We start from the raw sequence: 20,049 nt of genomic DNA, 5'->3' as shown, positions 1-20,049 counted from the left end.
ATCCCCTCCCTAACTCCCCACCTACACTCACCTTTACTGGCTCCATCCCCGCCTCTTAGACCTGTCTGTTTCCTTTCCTCTCCACCTATCTTCTCCTCTATCCATCTTCTATCTGCCTCCCCCTCTCTCCCTATTTATTTCAGAACACCCTTCCCCTCCCCCATTTCTGATGAAGGGTCTAGGCCCGAAACGTCAGCCTTTTTGCTCCTATGATGCTGCTTGGCCTGCTGTGTTCATCCAGCTCTGCACCTTGTTGCCTCGGATTCTCCAGCATCTGCAGTTCCTACTATCTCAGAGTCACCAGGATGTTGCCTAGGTTGAAAATTCTCAATTGTGAGGAGAAACTGTACAGGCTGGGTTAGTTTACTTGGAGCACAGGATGCTGAGGGAGATCTGATTGCAGAGTACAAAATTATGGACAGGATAGATCGTGAGCATCTTTTCCTCATGGCAGACCTATCTTAAGACCAGAGGGCTTAAGTTTAAAATGAGGAATAAATGGTTGAGAGGAGATCTGAGGAAAAATGTTTTTACCCACAGGATGGTAGGATTTTCTGATTCAGTATGTGAATGTACAAAGGGCAAGTGACTGAGGTTCAGTGGGGGAGTACTTTGGGGCAAGTGATCATAATTCTATTGGTTTTAAAATAGTTATGGAGAAAGATAGACCTGATCTAAAAGTCAAAGTTCTAATTTGGAGGAAGGTCAATTTTGACAGTATTAGGCAAAAACTTTCACAAGTTGATAGGGGCAGACTGCCATAGGTAAAGAGACGGCTGGAAAGGGAAAGCCTTCAAAAATGACGTAACAATACTCCAGAGACAGTATGTGCCTGTTGGGGGAAGGGCAAGGCTGGCGGGTGTATGGAATGCTGGATGATTAGCGAAAAGAAAAATTGAGGTTCTGGTCAGGAAAAAGAAGAAAGCATATGTCATGTGCTTCAGCAGGAGGGATCGAGTGATTCCTTAGGGGAGCATAAGGGCAATAGGAGTACACTTAACAGGGAACTTAGGAGGGCAAAAAGGGAACATGTGATGGTTTTGGCAAATAGAGTTAAGGAGAATCCAAAGGGTTTCTACAAATACATTAAGGACAAAAGGGTAACTAGGGAGAGAACAGGGCCCCTTAAAAGTTAGCAAGACCGCCTATGTGTGGAACCGCAGAGATGTGGGAGATACTAAATGAGTACTTTGCATCAGCGTTTACTGTAGAGAAAGAAATGGAAGCTAGAGAATTTGGGGAAATAAATAGTGATATCTTGAAAAGTGTCCATATTACACAGGAGGTGGTGCTGGACATTTTAAAATGAATAAAGATGGATAAATCCCTGGGACTAGATCAGATGTATAATAAAACTTTGTGGGAAGCTAGGGAAGTGATTGCTGGACCCCTTGCTGAGATATCTGTATCACTGATAGCCACAGGTAAGGTGCCGGAAGAAAGGAGGTTGGCTAACGTGATCTTGTTATTTAAGAAAGGTGGAAAGGAAATGCCAGGGAACTATAAACCGGTGAGCCTGACATCAGTGGTGGGCAAGTTGTTGGAGGGGTTTCTGGGGGACAGGATTTACATGTTTTTGGACGGATTAGGGACAATCAACATGGCTTTGTGCATGGGAAATCATTGATTTAGTTTTTTGAAGAATGACGAAGAGGACTGATGAAGGCAGAGCAGTGGAGTTTGTCTATATGGACTTCAGTAAGGCATTTGACAAGGTTCCACACACGAGACTGTTTAACAAAGTTAGGTCACATGGAATACAGTGAGAACTAGCCATTTGGATACAAAATTGGCTCAAAGGTAGGAGACAGAGGGTGGTGATGAAGGGTTGTTTTTTGGGCTGGAGGCCTGTGACCAGCAATGTGCCACAAGGATCAGTGCTGGGTCCACTGCTTTTTGTCATTTATATAAATGATTTGGATGAGAGTATTGGAAGTATGGTTAGTAAGTCTGCAGATGACCCCAAAATTGGTGGTGCAGTGGCCAGGAAAGAAGGTTACCTCAGAGTACAATGGGACCTTATTCAGTTGGACCGATGAGTGGCAGATGGAGTTTACTCTAGATGAATGTGAGGTGCTACATTTTGGTAGAGCAAATCAGGGCAGGGCTTACACATTTAATGGTGAGGACCTGGGGAGTGTTGCTGAACAAAGAGAACTAGCAATGCAGTTTCATAGTTCCTTGAAAATGGAGTCGCAGATAGGTAGGTTAGTGAAAAAGGCATTTGGTATGCTTGCCTTTATTGGTCAGTGCATTGAATATAGGAGTTGGGAAGTCATGTGCAGCTGTACAGGACATTGGTTAGGCCACTTTTGGAATACTGTGGTCTCCCTGCTATCCCTGTTAAACATGAAAAGGTTCAGAAAAAATTTACAAAGATGTTGCCAGGGTTTGAGCATTTGACCTATAGGGCTATTGTCCCTGGAGCACTGGAGGCTGAGGGATGACCTTTTTGAAGTTTATAAAATCATGAAGGGCATGGATAGAGTGAGTAGTCAATGTCTTTTCCCCAGAATAGGGGGTCCAAAACTACAGGGTATAGGTTTAAGGTGAGAGAAGAAAGATTTAAAAAGGAGCTAAGGGGCAACTTTTTCATGCAGAGGGGTTATGTATATGGAATGAAATGCCAGAGAAAGTGGTGGAGGCTGGAAAAAATACTACATTTAAAAAGCATCTGGATGGGTAAATGAATAGGAAGGGTTTAAAGGGAAATGGGCCAAATGCTGGGAAATGGGACTGAGATTGCTGGTCGGCATGGACGAGTTGGATCAAAGGGTCTGTTTCCGTGCTGCACATCTCTATGACTCTAATTATGGAACAAACTGCCTGAGGGGGTGGTGAAGGCAAGTTCTCTCACATTTAAGAAGCATCTGGATGAGCACTTAAAATTCCAGGGCAGAGTAGGCTATGGACCAAATGCAGGTAAATGGGATTAGTGTAGTTTGGTGTTTTTTTGCTCAGCATAGACATGGTGGGCCAAAGGCCTATTTCAATACTGTATTACTATTATTACCATTGCAGCCACTGTCTCTGGAGCTACTTCTTTTAAAATCCTAGGGAAACAGCCTGTGCTTGGTCCATGGGGCTGATCAGCCTTTACCTTCATTAGTTTCCTTCTGAGCTCTTCTAATTCTAGCCCAGATTGTAATGCACAACTCTGATGTGCTTTTATTTGTTGAGCTTCTAGGTTTCCAATGTTACATCTTGCATTTTTGTACTTCCTTATCATCCTTTCAGAAGCTCTTTAAAAACCTATCTCTGTGACCAGGCTCTTTCAATGATCTGACTGAAAAGTTCTTTGTTTCACTTGGTGTCAAATTTTGTTTTATAGTACTATTATGAAATACCTTGTGATGTTTGATGTTTCCTTACGGTAAAGGCACAAAATAAATATAAGCTGTTCGTGTTGTCGTGCCTTCAGCTACTTTGGCATCATGTATGGGATTTTTCCTTAAAACTCTCCATTTACCATTTTCCTTTCAAACCCTCTTTCAGTCCCATACATTTGACCCTTCTTAATCTTCCTATGCTTGGTTTAGCACTGATTTTGTTTTCACCTTGCACTGTTTTCCTATGGTAAGTGTGGTATATTTATGCAATGGAATTTGGCTGCCCAAACAGAAGGTGCTCCAGATGAATTCCTTGATAGCACTAATTAGAAAGGTCTATTTTTATGTAGGTACTACAAATATTGGAATGACAAAAATGTTTATAAAAATAATCACAGTGTGAGTCATTACCAATAGAAGTTCTTTTAAAACGACAATTTACAATACAAGTTTGTAAGCAGGAACGTGATTTACGAATAAACTATTAAACAAGAGAATGGGCTGTTCGTTACTGAAATGTATGAAGTTCAACTAACTTTCAGCAGGCTACAGACTGACTGCTTGAGAGCTACCTTGCAGTGTCCTTCATCAAGAAGACACTGACTCTGCTATAGGCCTTCCTCTGATTCATGTATTATCGGATTATCTGTCACTTATTCAGCAAAAATCCCAGGCTTGGGCAACCTTTCCTCATAAACATGGAGACTGGTGTTTTGATCATCAATTTTTTTTAAGATCAAAGAAAATATGAAAAGATACAATGGCCAGCTGTCTGTTTATGTACAAGTTATTGTCTTTTTAACCTCCATATCACAGTTTTTATTTCTACCCAATTTGCAAATTGCTTCCTTAAGTCCTGTAACATCATTTTCTGATTTGTAAACGATATAATGGAATCAATGGAGAGAATTTATCTTCAGTGCTGGAGTCTGTTTTTCAGTGCGGTGATGTTAAGTATCTTCATTTTAAGCAGATATTCCACCATAACTCATTATTCAGAACCTGTTTTCTGAACAGACTATCCAAATTTTCAGTAATATTCTTGAACAAGTAGGCACTAAAACTCGGAATGAAGTTAATTCAAACTTGCAGATTAAAACAGCTTTCTAGACTGAAAAAAATGGTTTGTCGTTAACCAAGATACATTTATCCAAATTAAAATGTTCTAAAATTTGTTGATAGTTTTCTAATACTAGTCCCACTTCATGGCTGATAAGTGCATGACTACATTAAAACGTTCTTTGAAAATGTTACAGCACAAGACTGCAGTTTAGGACGAGAGAGAGTCTGATGATGGAGGGATGTTTAAGTAGGGTAGACTACTGGACAAGGCAGAAACACTCCTGGCCCTTCCGATACACAAGCAGTGCTGTAAAATCTCTTATCTTTAGGAGTCATTACGTCTCATCTCGTTACGTTTCCCAAGATTGGGGAGTATAAAATCGCTTTTGTGGGAGTTAAGACTCAGCCCTGAGAATACATGCTGGGTATTTTATATCCTTTCATTCCCCGAATACAGCAAAATGATTCTTTCACATACTTTTCAGGGCCAATAGATTTCAATGTACATTAACTGGAACACCTGAAAATATTTGCCTTGAGCATTTCAAAATGAATGGATAATTTTAAGGAGGTCTCAGCTACGTAAAGACAGTGCAATCAGCAAGGTTATTTCTCTGACTTACTTTTAAAATTATTTAGAAACAATAAAGTTAAAATAGTTACCATCATAGTAAACAATAGCTCCTATAAGCTTATCTTTTCTCAGCATGGGGAAAAGTTCCAGAGCGCTTGACTTGGTAAGGACATAACTGTTTGCCAAACACTGACTTCCAGCCATAAAATCATACATCTTTATCCCAGCCCAGTAATAAGGAAGTTGCCACCACCTATTGGAGAAAAATAAAGGACAGTGTGATGAACTAAAGTTCACAGGCTTTAAGCATACAAATCTTATTGTATTTTGTAAAAAAAAAACTATTGCACTGCTTCAAAGGTTCTGTGCCTGCTGAAACAGAACATACCCACATGATCAAAACTAGCATAGCAGTACCACATTTCTCAATCTTTTTGTAACATTAAAAGTTTAGAAAATCTCCTTCCATTTTAGGATTTCAAGTAAGGGCAGCCTTTTGTCAGTAAATAAAATAGTGTAAAGTTATTGACCTAACAGAAATTTTTTTATACATGAGTTTGCACCATAGTAGTGAATTGGGTCTCTGTATGCCTCGACGCTGCTCTACCATAAATAGGCATTAGCAAATAAAGCAGAAACAAACTGATTTCATATATATATATGTAGCATAACTTGATTATTTTCCCTGTAGTTGAAGATCATGGTTATTCAATTCTTTTCCATACATTCCATTTCCAATCATGTAAACACATTGCATTTTAAATTTAAAGTTTTGTGATGGAATAACGCCAACTGCATGGGTTCAATTCCCGCGCTGGCTGAAGTTACCATGAAGGTTTTCTCAGTGTTGTCCCTTGACTGAGGTACGGAGACCTTCAGGTTAAACCACTCAGCAGTCATCTCTCCTGAATGAGACAGCAGCCCTATGGTCCTCTAGGACTATGGTGACTTGATCTAATTTAAAATACATTTACGTGAATCAATCCTAGTGTAACATATGGATTCTTATGACCTAAAGATATCCGACCTCACTGCTTGACTTCCAAGATCTCAAATGAATTCAGCAATAGTTTCCCAGCATTCATATTTGTTACATATTCCAATGTAATAAAATTAGCAAATATATCGTCACCTCCAATTCAAATCTTCCACTTATTAATGGAATTTATTTTTAAAATCTATAACAAACTTTCTGTAGTCTTTACCTCACCTATGCAGTAAAAACTCAAGGCTGTTCAAACCCTGTGACCTACAACATTAACACTTTTGCAGAAAGGTCAGCAAACCAGGTTCTATCTGCCCTCATCCTAGTTAGCGATATTACCAAATAAGATTAATGAAAGATAAAGATTAAGCAGTGGATGAACATATTTTTAATGTACATATCAGTTCTGCACAACTTAACATTTCCTATGTTTATCAAAAAGCAAATGGCTTAAGAAGCACATATATGAAGGGCCTGCAATTTTGCACCAATTCCTGAGCTAGTCCAGTTAGTTAGTGGAAGGCATTCAGTAATCATTCCACACAGACAGAGAAAAAAATATGCTGAGCCAGCGTCAACCCCAGCAAGCCAGGTGCCTGCTCAGAGTTCTTACAGGACTGAATTTATGCAAATAGATCAGTGAGGCTCAGCTTTTCATCCCACAATAATCACACATCTAGATTTTCTGATCAAAATTACAGTAAGACTGGTGTTAATCAGTTTCAACTAATTAAATTAGCTGTAAAGACATTGCCAACTAGAAAATGAATGTTTAATGTTCCAGCAGCTACATAAGTCCACCTTTATTAAATATATATGTATACCGTCCAAATTAGGAACTGCTTGTTTTCTTAGCATGAGAAAACAAAGCAAAGGTGTAGGTTTCATCACAGAATGAATCTAAGATGGTACAGTGCAGTAGCTGATTCTGAAGCAACATATATACTACATTCACGTTACTGAAAACAACATAGACATCAATGGGCATGCTCTACTGAAATATAAATCTAGACTAGATGCACTGACATTAGCTTGGGAACATGTTCAGAGACTGGATTGGTTCAAGAAAATAGGCATTCCCTCAGATATAAAACAGGAAGAAAACTGTAATTAAATTACATTCTGTTTGCCTACACTTTACACTTTGAACTGAAAAGGCTTGGTTACCACCTCCCCATTGAAATACATTCAGAATTTTTTTCAAATAATAAATTAATTACAACACAAGTAAATCATAGATTTATTTAAGACAATACTGCCATTTCCTTTTGCTGAGTTAGAGCAGGTTTTAACACACAGTTCTGATGAAAGGTCATCGAACTGAAACAGTTTTTCCACAGATGCCACCTAACTTGCTGAGTACTTCCAGAATTTTCTATTTTTATTTCAGATTTCCAGCATCCACAAGCATTTTGTTTTTAAAAAAATATATCTTCACTTTGTCATGTTAACCCTCTTACATGCGTCTCTTCAAAATGGAAATTTAAAATAGCCTCTGGAGCAGATATAATATTTACATTGTTTCATCACTGTATTCCACTGAACACTGTTTTGAGATCAGTCTACAGTCTACATCTATCTCAATTCCTTAAAGCCTTAGAAGATAATAGTGCCTATGAAAATTTCCCTGAAGCAGCAGTCATCTTTTACTGAGAAAGTTCCTTTAGGCTTCTGCACTTGAGCCAGCTTTGGTGTCATTATTGGTTTTGAAATCCCATCTGTGCCAAAATGAAGGACGAGTAATTTCTCTTTTCTTGCAAGAAATAAATGTCAATGCTGTTGAAGTCATTCACTTAGGTGACAACGGCAAAGAGAAAAATCATAGCTATTCATTGATGGGATTGAGTTTTGGCAGCCACTGTTCCTGACTGAAATAAAGTGCCGCAGGCTAGCCAGTGATATGAAAATCAGTACAAAATGAAAAGTAACTAGTATAAGGAAGGAAAGCCATTAGATTTAAAATTAAGAACAGCTACTTCAAATATTCCTCTTCATAATAAGTACTTAGAGAACACATGCAAAATGTGGAAAGGCGTTTGGTGTGATTGTGCTAAGATATGAATGAGTCCTGTAACAAATGAGTTTTATATTAATACAACTAATCAATATGGTACTTTATTGAGGCAAACCACCAAAAAATGGGTTACAGCAGATGAAAAAACACACTGAGATTCTGCTCAATTGTGCTTTTTTAGTCAGGACTATTTTCCCCAATATCAATCTACTTAGTTCAAAAGACTGCAGAATATTAAGATTTAATTTTATGCACAGCAACATGAGTTTCTGTTCATTTTTCTGACACTTTTAAAGGCATCAGGTTAGAATCACGGCTCCCTTCCTCAACAACACTGGCCACAGTACAAGGTGATTTCCACAAACTGCGCCCTTTTGCAGGCCTTTGAAGAAAGTTTGAAATTAAGCTGGAACTTCTAAGTTCAATAACACCAATGCATTGGTGTTGATTATTTAACAACAACAAAACTTTCTCTGTAAAAACAATACCAGACTAAACTAGAGTCCTGGTCTAACCACATGAGCATGTCGACTGTGGCAAGGCTTACACAATACAACAAGTTAGAAAGCAAAGTCGAGTAGAATTGCTGACAACAGTTCATCCCTTCCCAATGAGCTCAGTGGAATTCTATGCTTGTTTTGAACAGAGGTCAGTGGAATGATGTCACCTGCCCTGAGAGCCTCGGGTGCATCTGCACCCACAGTCACCACCGCAGATATCAGATCGGCCTTCTTGAGAGTGAATCCTCAGAAAACACCTGGCCCGGATGGCGTCCCCAGCCATAGGGAGAATTTGCAGACATCTTTAACCTCTCCTTACTACAAAGTGAGGTTTCCACCTGATTCAAAAAGACCACTATCATCCAGGTATCAAAGAAACATCAGGCAGTCTACCTTAATCACTGCTGCCCAGTGGCCCTGATTCCATCACTATGAAGTGCTTTGAGAGGTTAGTGATAGTACACATCAACTCCAGCTTCCCAGTTTGCCTTAATCCACTACAATACCTCCACCACTGCAACAAGTCCATGGCAGATGCCATCTCCATGGCCCCACACTCATCCCTGGAGAATATGGATAACAATGACACCTATGTCAGACTCCTGTTTATCAACTTTAGCTCTGCCTTCAACAACATAATTCCAACCAAACTCATCTCCAAGCTCTGAGACCTAGGACTCTGCTCCCTCCTCTGCATCTGGGTCCTCGACCTCATGACCTCTCAAATTACGACAAGACAGAGTACAAGAAAGAGATACAGAGTCTACTGGCAAGGCGTAAAGACACCAATCTCTCCCTCAATATCAGTAAAACTAAGGAGCTGGTCATTGACTTCAGGAAGCAGGGTGGAGGACACACTTCTCTCTGTATCAATGGTGTTGAGTTGGAGACGGTCAAGAGCTTCAAGTTCCTAGGAGTAAATATCACTAACAATCTGTCCTGGTCCATCTACATCAATACTAAAGTGAAGAAAGCACACCAACGCCCCTACTTCCTCAAAAGGCTAAGGAAATTTGACTTGTCCACAATGACTCTTACCAATTTTTACAGATGTACCACAGAAAGCATCCTATCTGGATGCAACACAGCTTGTGGTATGGCAACTGTTCTGCTCAAGACCACAAGAAATTAGATTATTGTGAACGCAGCTCAGACTAACACAAAAACCAGCCTTCCTTCCATAGACTCTGTCTACACTTCCCCCTGCCTCGGGAAAGTAGCAAACATAATCAAAGGCCCCTCCCATTCCAGTTATATTCTCTTCCACCCTCTATCGGGCAGAAGATACAAAAGTTTGAAAACACATACGAACAGCTTCTTCCCCGCTGTTGACAGACTTATGGACGGACCTCTCATATATTAGAGTTGATCTTTCTCTGCACCTTCTCTGTAGCTGTAACACTATATTCTGCATTCTGTTCTATTACCCTGGTGTACATATGTAAGGTATGACTTGTGTGGATAGCACGCAAAACAATACTTTTCACTGTATCTCGGTACATCTGACAATGATAAATCAAATCAAATCATACTTAGAACCATTTTTCCAACAAGGTAGAGAATGACTAAAAGATTAAGTAAAAAGAAGAAACTACAGTATGAAAGGAAGCTAGTTAGGAATGTAGAAATGGATAACTAGAGTCTTTTTTAAAACAGATATTCCAAATGGAAAGACTAAGTAAAATTAGTGTTGGTCCTCTAGAGAGTGAGAATTAACATGGATAGTAGATTGGCTGGCTAGGAGAAAACAGGTAAACGCATAAATGAGACTTTAATTGGCAGGACGTGAGGAGCAGAATCATGCAAGGTCTGAGTTGGTGCCTCAACTTTTTTACAACTTACATTAATGGCTTAGATGAGAGGTGAGAAGGCACGATGGTTACATTTGCAAATGACACCAATATATATGGAAAAGAATGTTATGAAGAAGGCATAAGGAAGTCACAGACAAAAACAGATATGTTGAGTAAGTGGGCAAAAATCTTAAAAATGGAGTGTAATCTTAGAAAATATTCACAACGGCAAGGAGAATGAAAAAGCAGATTAATTGAGAATGACTGCAGAATTCTGAGGTGAGAGGGATTTAGATGTTTTACAGCATGGTTCGCAAAGCTTTAATGCGCAGGGACAGCATATAATCAAAAAGGCTCATAGAAAAGGAACAGAAGATAAAAGTGAGGATGTTAGGCTTCAGTTATACAGTGCATTGATCAGACCTCATCTCAAATACCATGTACAGTGTCGGTCTCCTTATTTAGGGAAGGATGTAAATGAATTTGAGGCAGTTTGGAGGAGGTTTACTGGATTGATACCTGGAATGAGTGGATTGTCTAATGAGGTTGGACAGGTACAGTAACTGTAGACTTGACTAAAGTGTACAAGACCCCGAATGGTCTTGATAAGGAGGATGTGGAAAGGATGATTTGTCTTGTTGGTCAGCACAGAACTAGACGGCCATGTTTTAACATTAGGAGTTACCTTTTCAGGACAGAGATGAGAATAACTTTTTTGTTCTTTCAGAGGGTTGCACAATATTGGAACTCTCTTCCTCAGAAGGCAGGGTCACTGAATATTTTTAACAGAGGTGCATATTTCCTTAGGAGGTAGGAGAATCATGGCTAATGAGGGTAAATGGAAATGTGGAATTTGAAACACTAACAGGTCAGCCGTGATCTTAACGAATGGCAGAGCAGGCTTGAGGGACCAAATATTCTACATCTGCTCTCATTTTGTATGTTTGTATGGTCTGACCTTCAGTGGCCTGTAATCCGAGCAGCATTAGAACTCAATTGCAGATGCAATGCAGAGGAGACCCTTGGAACAAGAGCATCAGATCACAGACCAAGGTAAGTACCAGGCTTTTAGAGAGTGGGAAGGTGTCTCTGAAATGTCACACAGGAAGCAACAAAGGATGGTGCAAAATGAAGAGCACAGCCCTTCCTTCTAGCCATTTCTACCAAGTAATTTTTAAAAATGGTCTTCTGAATCTCACTACCAGCCTACTTTGTTGTGGGCAGCATATTTTTCAGGTCAATTTTCTAGTTAATGACTTCAATTGTCCCTTAATCAAATCCTTAAAAATGGCATTTGGGCTGCCAATTTTAGTGCTTTATTGGGACTAGGTGACAGGAGGGCAGGAATATGGTGGACTGACCACCAGTCGTAGTTACATCCACCCTCATCAAAAACAGCCCCAAAAAATTCAGCCCAACAGTCAAAAATTACAGTTTGGAAAGCTCACTTTGAACCACGTTGCATGATAAATTTGGTTTTCCTTTCTGAATAGCCGAAGCATCGAAGCAATGGGCAAACGTTCAAGACGGAATGATTCCAATCTCTGAATAACATGGGCTTTGGTGAGTCAGCTGGTAAATATGGTGAGAATGAGAAAATTAGATTCTTGACATTAAGATAAAAAGTCTAACTTTCTGTCTAAGGTTTTGATATCAAGACAAGAATCTTACTGGCAAGCAGCAAGAGGCCGACTTGCATGCAATTACATCTCATTGCTACCTAATCTCACTTCATTTATGTGCAGGTTTATATGCCAGGCATATTTACAATCAGTAAAGGGGCCACCATACCACATCAACGCCACACTTTCAGCATGTGCCAGCAGCTTATGCATGTGTTTCAACCAACTGGCATGTCTCAGACTCTAAAAGGGGAGTGGTCCACAGTGAAATCAATGGAGACTGCCATCAATCAAGGGGTGCCACCACAGTAGGTCAAGGCCATCAGCTGATCTCAGTCCAGAGGCTTCAAAATGGGCGCTTGGGTCAATCAGGATCAAGGGGTCCGTAGCACTGCTTTCTGGGGAGCGGGCCACGGTCAGACCTGCCAGTCTAGTGCAACCAGTCTGGGGAGTAGCAGCAAGTCAGTTGGGGAGTGGCACAGAGATCTGTCAGAAGTCCGGTCACTCATCGACGAGGGCTGTCACAGAGTCATAGAGATGTACAGCACGAAAACAGACCCTTCAGTCCAACTTGTCCATGACGACCAGATATCCTATACAAATCTAGTCCCATTTGCCAGCATTTGGCCCATATCCCTCTAATCGCTTCCCATTCATATACCCATCCAGATGCCTTTTAACTGTTGTAATCATACCAGCCTCTACCACTTCCTCTGGCAGCATATTCCAATCATGCAACACCCTCTGGATGAAAAAGTTGCCCCTTTGGTCCCTTTTATATCTTTCCCCTCTCACCTTAAACCTACACCCTGTAGCTTTGGACAAGTCAACCCCAGGGAATAGACCTTGCCTATTTACCCCGTTCATGCCCCTCATGATTTTCCTTGTCAGTTGGGAGGTGAAACACAGTTAGTTCTGGGGCTCTGTTCACTGAAAGGCAAAGGTGGGGGCATAACCAGGGGCCACTGATGTGCTGGATAAGTTGGGGGAAGTCAATTATGGGGATTGGAGGCAGCATGCTGAGATGCAGAGAGGTTAATAATTGCGAACAGGCCATATCATCAAACCACCACCGCTCAATAGCAGCAGTGTGTATTATCTACAAGATGCATTGCAGAAATTCACCAAAGATCCTCAGACAGCACCTTCCAAACCCACGACCACTTCCATCTAGAAGGACAAGGGCAGCAGATATATGGGAATACCACCACCTCCAAGTTCCCCTCCAAGTCACTCAGCATCCTGACTTGGAAATATTCTTTCACTGTCACTGGGTCAAAACCCTGGAATTCCCTCTCTAATAGCATTGTAGGTCAACCCACAGCAGGAGAACTGCAGCGGTTCAAGAAGGCAGCTCACCACCACCTTCTCAAGGGCAACTAGGGATGGGCAATAAATGCTGGCCATCCAACACTGCCCACATCCCACAAATAAATAGAAAAAAAAGGGAAGGAGACAATACAGCACAGGAGAGCAAGATGTACTGTTGGAGGAATATCATCGATAGTCACCACTACATTGGGGTGGGACAGTGCATAACTATGTTTGGCAAAACTAAGTTGTATCCCTGGGGCTCAGTGAGTCAAGTATGGAAATGAATAATTAAATAAAAGAATTGGGTTAGAATGTAGGAATGATTGAAGCTGATGGGATTGTCAAGAAATTCAAATCATGACAAACCTTCATACTAGTATGGCTGGTATGTAAAGGATAGTTATCGCTCAGGCAGGGCAGCATTAAGGATGGCTAGCCTCTCTACCTTCATTCTTGTACCTGCAGCTAAAATGAATTATTTGCAGAGATGATGATAAAAACTGAACATATATTTTAAAATGTGATGACATATTTATAATCAAGTTTCACTTGTATCACTTCTGTCCTCAGAAGGTTTTCTTTTACCTTTCCCTCCCACTGTCAAGATGCAATGCCAGTGTCTGCTAAGATGGAGGGAGCCTGCCCTATACTGGAGCCTTTTGGCCTTGGAATTTTGGGTGGAAGACTCGGAGGGCTACTGTGGGCAGAGAGCCCAAACATGCTGGAAATATCCTGGCCAGATGTAGGTTCACCTTCACATTGTTTGAATTCCCATAGGGTTGGGAATTGTAAGCCAGGTGGAGGAGATTTCTGGAGGTCCTGAATGAGGCGCCTCCTCCAGTTGGGTTCCTACTGTCCACCCTGTCCCCTTGTGAGGAGAGGACACTTGGAGTGAGATCAAGGTCCTTCAACTCCCTGTCACCTTGTTAACGGCGCTGAGCAAATGCAATTCTTTGCTGGACTTGGGACTCCATGACAGCATCCAACGTATCCAGAGAGATGGACAATCCACACATGCCGGAGCCAGCACCTTACAGATAGTGCTGGTGGACTCCTGAGCATCTCTAAAAAGCTTGCCTGGTGTTCCCATGCCTGCTTGTGCATTCGCATGAAGTTATATGTGATCAATATCTTGGGGTCTTCTTCTCCCTGGGATTGTGCAGGTGCCTGGTCTCCTACAGTCCTGCCATCTTCAATTTTCACTTGAGTTCCAAAATATGCATCAAAATATTCTCCATTTCTTTGTTATTCAAGTAAAATATAAAAGTTCCATCCCTTTATCTTTGTCATCTTTCAGTGCTGCTTGGGTTGGAAATAACATGTATTTTAATAACCATATTGTTTCATACCCCCTAAAATTGACAGCAAGATCAGAATACTATCAGTTCTTACAGCATTAATACAATGTACACTCTGAGACAATGCTGACTAAATCAGAAGTAAAAGATAAAAGATGGTCGACTTTGGATGCATTCTAAATCCATGATGTGATGGCTATAGCAGTCCAGGATTCACAGCTACATAGCCAGGTGCTAAGTAATGTTCCCTCTCATTTCCTTCTGTTCTGTGTTGCCCATTCCTTGCTCATTGTAAAGGAAGTGGTGGTTATGGGAGGTCTTATTGTCCCTGTGCAGGCTGTAAAGGAATGTTGGTTGGATGGACAACAGCCTGGGAGAATCTAAGGTTAGTCTTCAACTTAATGTCATTTCGCTTCCAGACACAATCATGGACTAGCCATAGGCAGAACGTGCTTTCTGGCTACATGCATCGATATCCTCATCAATAATGGCATCCTTAGAGAACACACAAACCGAGGTATGCAAACTTGAGACTGATGCTATCAGCCAATTGTGTCTGCTGATTTACAGTGTGTACCAGGTGCTGACTGAAAGATAACATCAATCTCAAAGGCACTGATTTGGAGACAAAACATTTTGGAAGCACTTGAGAATTTGGTTACCATTGTGTAGATGGCTTCCTTGTTGTGAGCAGCCAGGGTATTACATCAGCCACCACTATACCTGTAGGCCTGTCTCTAATTGCATTCTTAAGCATTGTGGCAAAGAAGAGATTCAAAAGCTGGGGAACAATGACATATCCTTATAATTTAAGAACGCTACCCCAAAGACAGTGACTATCTCACCACAAGCTCAAATACACTGAACCACAAAATCATGCAGTAGGTACAGCATTTTGGCAAACATCATAGCTTGGACAGCAAGTGCCATGGACCACGTCTAGTCACACTTCCAAAGATTTACTTCATTCTATGAAGAAAAGGTACAAATCCTGACGTGGCTCTCTGCCCTATTCTTGTAGTTGCAAATACTGTATAAGCTGATCCTTGTGAGTATCTTTTCTCCAGCTGAAAGAAGACTTATTCCCTGGTAGTTACCATACAAATTTTTAGATTCTTTTGCTCCCAGATGCTGACTATGTTAGCAGCCAGATTTGTTAAGTAGCTTCATTGTACTTCCAAATCTCTGTTGGAATGCTGTCTGGGCTAGGGTTGATTTCTTCACCTTTATCAGTTCTCCAGTGAAATGAGGATGTGGCATGCTTTCTTTCTTAGGCAGCTGTTGAATTTGATGCAGAGAACCTGTTGAGGAGCTCAGTGAAGTGTTCACACCATGCCACCAATCCATTACAACCACATCCCAGAGATTAGTTTTCCATCAGCTGTTAGAGAGAAGCCAAGGTTGTGGTGGGTGAGGCATATACAGTTTTCAGCATGTCGTAAAAAACATGGATCATGCTTCTCAACAGAATGCTGCAACTCATCAGCCTCTGCAGTCCACTAGTCCTTCTGCGTTTTTCTTAAAGCATCCTTCATGGTCTCAAAAAAGTCACATACCTGGGTTACTAAAGAGATGGTGATGGTCTCCACCCAACACAGAAGAAGGTTGGCGAGATTTTGAAAACAAAAAGACGTTGGAAAATAGAGAATAAAATTAGAACATTGATCAGCATGGTTGTTTATTATTCTAAATTCATCACAGATGTAACCAATGCGTTCACCCCATTGCATCAATAGCTCAAAGATGAAATTGCTCAGGAATGATCTGTGGGGTGACAGAAAGCAAAGAAGTAAAGAAAAGGATTGTCTGGTAATGCTGTTTTATTTCACTATGTCCCAGAGAAGCACCCATTTTAACGTATGATGCCTTACCACAAATGGTGTAATGAACTCGACAAATGTAACACTTGGAGGAAATTCGACTCATCATCAAGATTAACCTGTATATAATGCAAGTTAACTGTCATAAATATTTTTCAGAGATAGTAGGAACTGCAGATGCTGGAGAATCTGAGATAACAAGGTGTAGAGCTGGATGAACACAGCAGGCCAAGCAGCATCAGAGGAGCAGGAAAGCTGACGTTTCAGGCCTAGGCCCTTCATTGTTTTTTTCCTTTTTTTTGTTATTGTGGGGAGGGGGTGTGAGGGATGAGTTGCGGGAAATGCGGGAGACACAGTCGAGAGCGTTCTCGACCACTGAGGTGGGGGAAGTCTAGGGGTCTAGGGTCTAGGCCCGAAACGTCAACCTTCCTGCTCCTCTGATGCTGTCATAAATATTTGACTGTTTTCTGCTGTACGTATTAGGGAAATATTTCAATGGGAAAGCATTGACAGAACTATCACATGCTAATTCATTTATATTAAGAAATGCTTACCTGTAAAGAGGGATCATGATTGGTAACTGTTTTGCAATATGTGGGGCAATCTCAAGTAAGTTAGCACGTTCCATGAGTGCTTCTTTCACGAGTTTATACTACAAAAGGAAAATAGTTGAAAGTTATAATTATTATGATACTGAAACTTATTGACTACTTAAGTGGTTCTGGAAAGAACGTAGGCAACTATATCTGTGTTTCTCAGCACATGTATTCAATGATTATTCATTTCTGGACATTACAAGCAGGAAATAACGCATTCTTGCAAAGCAGACAATGCCAGGCATGTTTATTCACAAGAATGTTTAATATTTATACCTGTTCAAAATCTAAATTCATGAATGCTTTCTGTAGGTATCGCACTCCTCCATGAATAAGCTTGGTGCTTTTGCTACTGGTCCCAGAAGAGAAGTCCCCTCTCTCTATTAGTGCAGTTTTGAGACCTAAGCAAAAACAAACAGGACTCTCTGTAGCTTGTTCGAAGTTACGTGCTTGTACAATTTTTCACATTTCATTTGAAGTTAAAACCTTTTTCTTCACTTGAAGATGCTTAAAGATGGAGGTGCCTTCTTTCTGTAAATTTTTTGAATTTTATTAAGAAAAAAGTAGAAAACCACAGCCAGGTCACCATTGAGAGGGAGAATCCTTCTTATAAAAATGTTAATTTACTCAGTCAGGCAGGAGGGCTGTTTAGAGCTGCCTGGAATAGCACCCCTCACCCTGGTTTGCGATCAAATGTCGGTTTTGAGGGACTTAAACTGGTCCCTTTCTTTCATTCTTTCACAGGATGTGGGCATTGTTTGCTAGACCGGCATTTCTAAACCACCCCTAGTTGCTCTTGAGAAGGTGGTGGGGAGTCACCTTCTTGAAACACTGCAATCCATGTGAGTGGACCTACAGTGTCGTTCAGCTCTGGAAACCTGGAAGCCAAGAGGGATATTCCTTTAATTAGCTTCAAACAGGCTGTTAACCAGCCTAATCAGCCATCTTCTCCACCTTTTGTGCCACCTAATCCTGCCTCCACACAAATAGCCCAGCAATGAATAGTCAGGAGACCGGAACACCAGCCAGCAAGGCTGTTCTTAACTCCCATCTATCTTCCAGCCTCAGTGGGGGTGGAAACTCCAGCTGACATTGCACTTCTTATACTTTGACCCAGTTGAAATGTCACAAAGTTTATTGAGCAAATTAAATAAATTCATTTTATGCTGATCTGGTCAAATAACTCGCAACGCAATAGCTAATTTCAAACTATTGTGAAGTATTAACTACTTACCACAAGAAAGAATGGAGATTGAGCTTTTAAAAGTTTGTTCTTGTGATAGCCATGGTGCTGGAAAAGCTATAATTATTGGCCACCTCTAGCTGTCTGGAAAAGATCGTTGTAGGCCTTCTTCTTGAACCACCTGTAGCCCTTGTTTTGACAATTTCACAACTGGAACATCTTTTCCTTGTGACTGTGTCTAATACGCGATTCATTTGAGGGGACTAAATTCTCAGCTCTATGGAAGTAGTAATGTCACTCATCAAGCTAACAAACAGAGCCTAAATTGCCAACATAAGTATAGGCAGCCCACAAATTACATTGAAACCTTTGAGTCATTAGGTGTTTCTTTGCACGTTGTGATGAAAAGGACAATTAATCTGAAGGAAAATCTAATCTAAAATTTTTGTGAATATTTTGCACTAATGAATGGTGCTCCACAATATCATTTCAATGCTCACTTACCTTGTTTTTTGATTCATTTGACGTCCATTTAAAACAAACATATTACTTGCTGTGGACAACTGGGCTATCTTAAGTAAAACGCTTTGCCTAGTGAACTACAGCTAACATTGAGGCACACCTGGACAGCAAGAAAATGATGCAACATTTTTTCAAATCCACTCATGTGACATGGGTGTTGCTGGCTGGGCCAGCATTTATTGTCCATCCCTTGTTGTCCTTAGAAGGTGGTAGTGAGCTGCCGCCTTGAACTGCTGTAGTCCATATGCTGTAGGTTAACCCAAGATGCCCTTAACCAGGGAATTCCAGGATTTTGACCCAGCAACACTGAATGAACGGTGATATGTTTCCAAGACAGGACGGTGAGTGGCTTGGGGAGAACTTTCAGGTGGTGGTGTTCCCATGTATCTGCTGCTCTCATCCTTCTAGATGGAAGGGGTTGTGGGTTTAGAAGGTGCTGTTTAAGGGTCCTTGGTAAACTTCTGTAGTGCATCTTGTAGATAGTACACACTGCTGCTACTGAATGTCAGTGGTGAAGGGAGTGGATGTTTTGTTGATGTGGCATCAATCAAGTGGGCTGCTTTGTCCTGGATGGTATCAAGCTTCTTGAGTGTTTTTGGGACTACACCCAACCAGGCAAGTGGGGAGTATTCCATCACACTCCTGACTTGTGCCTTGTAGATGGTGGACAGGCTTTGGAGACTTAGGAGGTGAGTTCCTCACTGCAGTATTCCTAGGCTCTGACCTGCTCTTGTAGCCACTGTGTTTATGTGGTGGGTCCAGTTGTGTTTCTGGTCAATGGTAACCTCGGTATGTTAATAATGGGGGAATTCAGTGTTAGTAAAACCACCGAATGTCAAGGCGTGTTGGGAAGAGATAATAAATGTAATTACAAAGGTGTGGAATTATAACCAAGTCAAGAAATTTGTTTCATTTGATCATGACTCTGAATCACTTAACAGCAATTCATCTCAAGTTAAGCATTACATTGATAGTATGGACAATACATTGTTAGACAGTAAACGAACAAATGAGATTGTAGACAGCAGCAAATTAATTTATGCATATTTGCTTGTGATTATGTAGACCATTTGGCTAAACACATGTACTTATACAGGCTTATAAATGTAAACCAAATAGGCACTTTGTATCTTTACTGTAAGTTTTAGACTTGATTTGCTGTTAAAATAAATTAAAGGAGAAGTTGTTTTAATGGAAGCTCACTCCTCGAGGTAAATCCTTAGATTGTGCAGTGACTAAACTAAACCACAATTAAGAGAATAAAACAGGGAGTGTGAGAGAGGGAGCAGTGCATAGGTAAAACAGCTAGTGAGACAGGGAGCAGTGCCAGGATAAAACAGCAAGTGTGAGAGAGGAAGCACTGCGAAGATGGAACAGTGAGTGAGAGAGAGGGAGCAGTGTGAGGATAAAACAGGGAATGAGAGAGGGAACAGTGCA

General features: G+C 40.8%; 1 protein-coding gene across 4 annotated transcripts in view; it reads right to left on the bottom strand.

Moving 5' to 3' along the window:
- The window catches only part of gpd2 (glycerol-3-phosphate dehydrogenase 2 (mitochondrial)), a 147,677-nt gene that overhangs the window by 72,788 nt on the left and 54,840 nt on the right, over positions 1-20,049 (bottom strand). For all 4 annotated transcript variants that reach the window (XR_007262466.1, XM_048599035.1, XM_048599037.1 and 1 more), the window contains exons 5-7: positions 17,184-17,308; positions 16,866-16,963; positions 5,055-5,218 (exon numbers count right to left, since the gene is read on the bottom strand). Coding sequence is in view for 3 of the 4 variants with exons in the window: in XM_048599035.1 (XP_048454992.1) it covers positions 5,055-5,218; positions 16,866-16,963; positions 17,184-17,308 (387 nt within the window). In the remaining variant the exon portion in view is untranslated. The remainder of the gene's footprint in view (positions 1-5,054; positions 5,219-16,865; positions 16,964-17,183; positions 17,309-20,049) is intronic.

The sequence above is a fragment of the Rhincodon typus genome, chromosome 7 (genome assembly GCF_021869965.1).
Source record: "Rhincodon typus isolate 14 chromosome 7, sRhiTyp1.1, whole genome shotgun sequence".
NCBI lineage: Eukaryota > Metazoa > Chordata > Chondrichthyes > Orectolobiformes > Rhincodontidae > Rhincodon > Rhincodon typus.
Note: the sequence above shows the minus strand (reverse complement) of the source record. Positions and strands in the feature narration are given on the sequence as shown.